The following is a 7,577-nucleotide window of genomic DNA, read 5'->3' as shown; positions in this document are numbered from 1 at the left end:
ATATCGAAAACCTCTCCAAAATAAAAAAAAAAAAAAAAGATAGGCACTTCTCAGGCTAGCAGGTGGCATGGTAGCTAAGGTGCTGGATCCTCACATGGCTGACTCAGCAGTTTGAGTCCTGGACCTGGAGGCTTGAAAAACACACCAGTGGCATATATACATGCATGCCCAAAACCCCAGAAGGAGAACAGAAGAGAATGGATCATGGTGTGGCCATCTCCTCTGGAGAGGGGTTGTGATTTCTCATTTCCCCTCTCTATCTGTCTGTCTCTGTTTCTCTCCAGCAAGTGCATATGCGTTATGGCAAAAAAAAAATCAAGGGACCAGCAGTTGGCGTAATGCCTATGTCGCTGGACTCCCACGTAGTCGACCGCGGTTCGTGTCCTGGACCCAGTGGCTTAAAACTCACACCGGGCGCGTGTGCGTGCGTGCCCAAGATCCCGAGAGGAGAATAGAGGAGAGGGGATTGCGGTGTGGCCATCCCCCCTGGGGGGTGATTTCTCGCTTTCTGTCTCTCTGTCTGGCGAGCATACGCACCCTATGGCAAAAACCTCTCCACACACACACACAAAAAGATAGGCACTTTTCATACATCAAATAATCTGTCCTAAATGAGGCAGCACATTTACTGAGCACCCTTGAAGTGTACAGTCTCACTGTAACTACTGTAGTTACAATAGACTAGGAAGGCACAGTGTTTGTCCTAGACAAGAAAAGGGAACGGAGCACTATCCCAAGTAGGGAACGTCACTCTAATAAAATAAAGCCCCTGCCTCATAAAGAGGCCCTTTGAGTACTTCAGTAAATACTCGCCTAGGATGGAGTCCAAGATAACTAAATTATAATAGTCTGGAGCAAAGGCATTGTGGTGAGATTGTAGTCATCACAAAAGACCTTGGTGGCCACATAAACACAGATACAATGAACTGCAGCCACATAAAGACCCAACTGCTTAGGAGAGGAGGAACTGAGGAAAGAAGAATGATGAGTGGAGAGCCTGGCTGCATGAAGTGCCCAGAGACCTGGTCCCCCTTGGAAAAGATCTGTGGAAACCAAGTCTCAAGCAGAGTATGGAGGAATGGAGTCGCTGATGGTTACCAGATGGCCCTAACAGTCTCATGCAGGGTCAGGGAACGAAATGCCATGTTTAAGATACGTGCCTGCCCTTCTGGCCATTGATTACTTTTCTCAAATACCTTCGCTTCATCTTTGTTTCTAAGTTTTCTGGTTTTCTCATCACCTGCCTCCTCCTTTTCTCTGGGACCCCTGAGTGAATGTTCCTCTGCTCTAAGCTTCAGAAGGAAGACTGTTGTTGTTGTTATTTTAAGTTTGTTTCTTCCGTGAACAAGAGAGACAGTATCCTGTACAGGATGCTGTAATCTACCCTCATCCTCAGCCAGCCCTTGATCACAAACACACATGGCCAGGAATACTCAGGGAGGCCTCCAAATGTGAACCAGGAAGCCTCCCATGTGGGCTGGCCTCACAGCACCACATTTGCATTTACCACTGCACCACCATCTGGCCACAGAACCAGGAGTATTACTGCTGCACAAAAATATCTTTTCTTTTTAAAGGATTTAATTGTATTTTATTGTCGTTGTTATGTTACAGGGCACGTGCACTAGCCAGAGAGAGAGAAAGTGAGAAAACAAGCCACCAGGTCCAGGACTTGAACCACAGTTAGCCATGTGGAAGTCCAGTGCCTTAACCACCATGCCATCTGCTGCCCCTGCCCCCCCCCCAATTTCTTTCTACTAGCAGGTTTACATTGGTTTATGTTCCTAGAATTAAAAAAAAAATTCCCTTTATTCATTATAGAGCACATGCACATGCCACGGGGTCTGGTTGTGCTGCAATCCTTCCTCTAATTCCCCATCCTGTCATGGTCCTGGGTATGTGTGTGAGCCTGGCTACAAAGCGGTCAGAATGTGAAACCTAGTCAGCCACTTGGGATCCAGTTTCCTCTGCATAGCACTTAAATGACACAACTGGCCTCCTTGAATTCTATTAAACTCCCAACTTGCTTAATCCTCTGTCAAAGCTTTTGCCCACCCTGACAGGTACATCCTTGTCTAAAATGCTATTTTTCAGAAGGCCTCCCTGGCAAGCAGGAAGAAATGAAGCAAATTCCCATTGCCTTTACCATTTCAATATACTGTTATGATCTGTTAACAGTAATGATCTGTTTTTCTTTTTTTAAAGTTTATTTAATTTTATTTATTCACTCATTTTTTTTTTTTTTGGAGAGGTTTTTGCTATAGGGCGCATGCGCTCGCCAGACAGACAGAGAGACAGAAAGTGAGAAATCACCCGCCAGGGGGGATGGTCACGCCGCAATCCCTTCTCCTCCATTCTGCTCTCAGGATCTTGGGCACGCGCACACACGCGCCCGGCATGAGTTTCAAGCCACTGGGTCCGGGACGTGAACCGCGGTCGACTACGTGAGAGTCCAGTGACATTGCCATGATGCTAGCTGCTGGTCTGCTTCACTCATTTAATTTGACAAGAGAGAGAGAGAGAGAGAGAGAGAGAGAGAAAGAGAGAAAGAGAGAAAGAGAGAAAGAGAGAAAGCAAGCCACCACGTCTGGGAGTCAAATGTGGTTGGCCACGTGGGAGTGTCCAGCACCCTAACTACCATGCCACCTGCTGGTGCCCCAGTCATGATCTTTTAATTCATATAATTGTGTGTTTACTTTTTCCTGTTTTAAACACATTTCCTTCACAAGGGCTCTAAGACTGATTAGGAAAGAATAAGGTCTAACATAATCTTTGCTAAATCTGGCAGTGCCACTATAAAGGCACTAATAGTCTTTGTCAAATTAACTGGCAAGCGCTTTCAGGGAAGGAGGGAACAGGAAGGCACTGGTAGAGGGAAAAGTGCTGGCTCTACTTCCACTCTACCCTTACTAGCTGTATGGTGCAGGCAAGCTACAGAACCCCTTGAACTGGACCTCCACATCGGTAAAAAGACAAGTTAACCTCTACCTTTAAGGATTGTGGAGAAGACTGAATAAATGTACGTGGAAAACCTCACACAGTACTTGCAGCAGACACTAAGTAAATCACAATTTCCATTTTTGTCTTCCCACAGTATTGCTTCTTCTGCAAATAATTATTGTTTGGCTTTGTGTGTTCTTATCGAACTTGAGACCAGGATTTCTCATTATAGCAGCACAGACATTTTGGGCTAGATGGTTCTCTGGGTGTTGTCCTGTGCACTGTTAGATGTTTAGCAGCATCCCTGGCCTCTACCCACCAGATGCCAGTAGTACTAGCTGTGAAAACCAAAACCGTCTCTAGACATTGCCAAATGTTTCCTGGGGGACAAAACTGTCCCCAGTTGAAAACTACTACTTTAGACTGAAAGTCCTCAACTCTGACTAAAATGATGTAGTATTACCTTAGACTTTGAAAAGGAGGGCACTTGTTTTCAGCAGAGACATGACTTCCTTCCCCCCATACAATATTATTTGGGTGTTGACTATACCAGCTGGAGCCAGTCAAAATTATATACATGCACAAAACTTTATGCCTTACAAATAATGGAGAGAATATCAAAAGTCTTTTCATTTAAAGGCTTTGGAGATAGGTAAGTCTCAAAAATAAAATGTGGTGAGCCAGCCCATGGCATGGTGGTGAAGGTGGCTGGATCCTACATAACCAACAATGTGGCTTGGAAAACACACTGGGGGCATGTGCACATGTGTCCAAAATCCTGAGAGGAGAAATAGCAAAGAAGGGACTGTGTTATGGCTATCCCTATCCTCAGGGGAGTGCTTTCTTAATCCCTCTCTTCAGTGAGTACACACACTCTGTAGCAAATTAAAAATAATTTCAATTTGTGCTTATTTTTCCTGTTTTAAATACATTTCCTTCACAAGGGCTCTAAAAAAAAAGAATATAGAGTATGGTAATGTCTCATGTAAGATCATATCAATGTAATCTTACATTTTGCTTTTAGGTCTGACAGCGAGTAACAGAAGGGCTACCAGACTAAGTATTTATGGAGAAGCTTTGGACACCCACTTGTCCATCATTTCACAAACTCCAATTGAAAAAATAGAATCTCTAACCTCAACTATTCCTGTTGTAAAACAAAATGAAAACCAAGCAAAACCAAAACCAATTCCTTTTGTCTTTCTTCTGTGTATGTAGTAAAAACAGTGTCAATTTAAGCTCTCATAAAGAAAATGCAAATGGTAGTCATTAGTGTTTGACACTTGATGGATACTCTCAAAAGTTACGGGCAATGCTTTTTTTTTTTTTCAGCATAGGAATAGATGAAATACATCATCCAAATCCATCCTTCCTTTCTTTTTCTAAATTTGCCGAAGGGCACATGTGCTCATCAGAGAGCTAGAGAGAGGGAAAGGGAGAAAGCACCCCCGATGGGCACGGTCACACCACAATCCCCTCTCCATTTCTCCCTCCTTTCAGGATTTTGGGTAGTGCCAGGTTCTGTACTCTAACCATGTGGATGGCCATGTGGGCAGTATTGGACATTTGTTTTTTTCTGACAAATGTTCCATATTCCATTCATAGCTAAATTCTTCAAATATACCAGGCATCTTCAAAAAAAATTCCATGGAAAATGTGTGTTTTGAAAAAACTTGTCTTTCTGAGGCAGATATAGTCACAGGTACTACAGAGCTCTGGTCAGCTCACTCCTGCTCCTGTTCACTTTCACAGAGGACAAGTCAGTCACGGGCTGCTCTGCAGTCATGGCTTTTATTTTTATTTATTTTTTTGGAGAAATGTTTGCTATAGGGCATGTGCACTCCCCAGAAAGAGACAGAGAGACAGAAAGTGAGAAACTCCCACCCTCCCCAGGGTAGATGGCCCACCACAATCCTTTCTCTTCCATTCTCCTCTTGGGATCCAGGGCACGCATACACATGTGTCCAGCATGAGCTTAAGTCACCAGGTCTGGGACTCAAACTGCGGTTGACTACATGGGAGTCCAGCCAACTGCTGGTCCCAAGTCAATTATTTTAATAAACTGCTTATCAGTTGTTATATGGAAAAAAAATTAACTACACACAAATTTAATAATTTTTTTGCATTGAAACAGCTTTTACTTTAATCCAAATGTCCTTGAACTTTTTGAAGTTCCCGTGTACCTCTTACTTCCATTTCTTTATCAACTATCTCTTTGATTTGTCCAACTAGATTCCTTGTCTGCTACTCTATTGAAATTGCTGTTTGAAAGCCAAAAAGAGAGCCCTCTTCTATGACAAATCCAATAGCCCCTTCATTAGGCTCTTCTTTTTTTTGAATTTTCTGCTCTCTCTGACAACAATTACTCTTTTCCACTGGATATTTTTCAGCTTTAGTTAAAGGATATGCTGGCTGGCCAACGCTAGGCCAGACTCTTAGGAAAAAACCCATATCACTTCTTTTGCATATCACTCATCCTTTCTTGCCTCCAGCAGTTCACAAAGGAAGGCCATGTCCTGAAAGACCTTTTCACTCTCAGCCAGATTCCATCCTTTCATAAGTCTGTTCAAGACACAACCCCTTTATGAAAACTTCCAACTGGATTTGCTGTTTCCGGTAACCGAATCTCCCCGTATCCTGTACTTCCTCACATAGATGGCTAACTTGCATTTATCGGTGTGTATATACGTATCTCATCAGAACCTAAGTTTCTGGGGAAAAGGACTGTATTTTCTATTTCTCCAGAACCCCTACAGGGCTTGACATTTAATCAGACTACTTTTCCAGAGGTAAGATTTATGAGAGGGGCTGTGCTATTTAAGGACACTGGACTCCCACACTGCTGATCAGGGTTGGAGTCCCGGATCTGGCGCCTTGCTTTCTCACTTTCTCTTTCTCTCTGGATCTGTCCTCTGGTCAAATAAATTATATTAAATTAAATAATTAAAAAAAATTTTTTTTATGAAAATCTTGGGACTGCCAGATGGTGTAACGGTTACATTGCTGGACTCCCAGGTAGTCAACTGTGGCTCAAGACCCCGACATGGGGGCCTAAAACTCAAGCTGGGCGCATGTGCCTGCCTGCCCAAAATACCAGAAGCATAGAGAAGGGGTTGCAGCGGCTATCATCCCTGGGGGAGGGGAGGAGCAACTTCTCGGCCCTATGGGTGAACCTCGGCTTTCTGTCTCTGTCTCTACGGTGAACGTAAGCATGCTATAACAAAAACCTATCAAAATAAATAAATAAATAAATAGAAAAGATTAGTGAGAATCTTCACCACCACTCAGCATCTGCAGCTGTTTCCGCTGCTGGGTTTTTCCATCTCGGCCTCCACATCACAGGGAGACTAGCGGCCTGGGAAGGACAAGTCGCCCTCAAATCAGCATTTTCAGAAGAGAAATTGGAAAAGGAGGCTCTCGAAATGTCTTTCTCTTATAGCTCAGAGACGCCTTAATGAAGGAGGCGGCGGTTCAGAGACTACGGAAGCGAGAATTAACACGCAGACCCTAACCGAAAGCTTTTCTGAACCCTGGGACAAGTTTCTTCTCTGCGCCTCCTCTGCTACGTAGGCAAGCCCTCGTCTCAGTCCTCTGCCACTTCGTGAGGACACTCACAAGCGGCGGGAGGGGTATTAATCACCCCCGGGGCACCTGCACCTCCGACGTTTCAGAATCGCGCGAAGGAAAAGGAGGGAGAGGAACACCAGGGAAGGCGAAATCAATCGCCACTGTTTTTTTCCTCAATTTCGGGAAGTCGCTGGGACCCGGGACTCACCTTCCCTGAACCCGCGAGCTGAAAGCCGAAGCCAGCCGGGCGCGGCCGGGCGCGCCAGGAGCCCTCGGAGCAGCCGCCCACAGCCTGACACCAGCTCTTTGAGGGCCGCCATCTTGACAACCAACTCTGACCTCTGGCGCACTTCCGCTTCCGGAATGACGCGCGCGCAGCCGCAGTAGGACAAGAACCGAGCAGCCCGCGGGCTTCTCGCTCAATTTACTGCCGTCACTTCCATCTCCCTCACTTGTCCGGCTTTGGGCTGGCGGGACGGGCTTTTGAGGGTAGGTGTCCCAGCTCCTGTCTGCCAGTGCCCGCAGTCTCCAAAGTGACTTTCGGTCCCTGGAATACTTCCGTCGTAAATCACACGCACCACCTCCTTCTCACGGCTTTCGCCTCCCTGGGAGGCAGCCACGGACTCCAGCCTCAGTGCGGTGGCCCGCTGGTAGAGGGAGGTCGAGGTGGGTAGGGGCTCTCTGGAGTGTCAGGCGAAAGGTAGACCCGGGATGGAATTAATACCCTCTGGGCCAGCCAGGAGCATGGGTGTTAAGGCGGCTGGATCCTACAGCATCGACCGTGCAGTTCGAGTCCCAGACCCAGCGGCTTGAGAATAAACCACGCTGGGCACGTTTGCGTGTGTGCCCAAAATCTCCAGAGGAGAGTGCCGTGTGCTCTCTCAGTCTCTTAAAAGCCCACGCACACTATACCACAAGTCGAAAGAGTGAATACATCTTCTCTGACTTTCACCACCATGCCTTTATTATTTGATTTTCAGACTTCTCTTAAGCCCTGGGATCTTTTTATTTGATTATTATGATTTTATTTAACTTTATTTATTTTAAGTTGACCAGCTAGGGGGAGAGAG

The 7,577-nt window shown here is 45.7% G+C and overlaps 2 protein-coding genes across 4 annotated transcripts in view; one reads left to right on the top strand and one right to left on the bottom strand.

Moving 5' to 3' along the window:
• The window catches only part of RSPH9 (radial spoke head component 9), a 40,016-nt gene extending 35,871 nt beyond the window's left edge, over positions 1-4,145 (top strand). The window contains exon 8 of the mRNA XM_006148511.3: positions 3,965-4,145. The gene's annotated coding sequence lies outside the window, so the exon portion shown is untranslated. The remainder of the gene's footprint in view (positions 1-3,964) is intronic.
• MRPS18A (mitochondrial ribosomal protein S18A) overlaps positions 1-6,856 on the bottom strand; it is a 20,168-nt gene extending 13,312 nt beyond the window's left edge. For all 3 annotated transcript variants that reach the window (XM_006148518.2, XM_027771889.1, XM_006148519.3), the window contains exon 1: positions 6,716-6,856. In XM_006148518.2, coding sequence (XP_006148580.1) covers positions 6,716-6,827 — 112 coding nt within the window. In that variant the 5' untranslated portion in view covers positions 6,828-6,856. The remainder of the gene's footprint in view (positions 1-6,715) is intronic.
• Between the last annotated feature and the right edge of the window lie 721 nt (positions 6,857-7,577).

This window comes from Tupaia chinensis, unplaced genomic scaffold, assembly GCF_000334495.1.
Source record: "Tupaia chinensis unplaced genomic scaffold, TupChi_1.0 Scaffold000238_1, whole genome shotgun sequence".
Taxonomy (NCBI): Eukaryota; Metazoa; Chordata; class Mammalia; order Scandentia; family Tupaiidae; genus Tupaia; species Tupaia belangeri.
The sequence above is the reverse complement of the archived record's forward strand: the minus strand, read 5'-3'. Positions and strand labels throughout refer to the sequence as shown.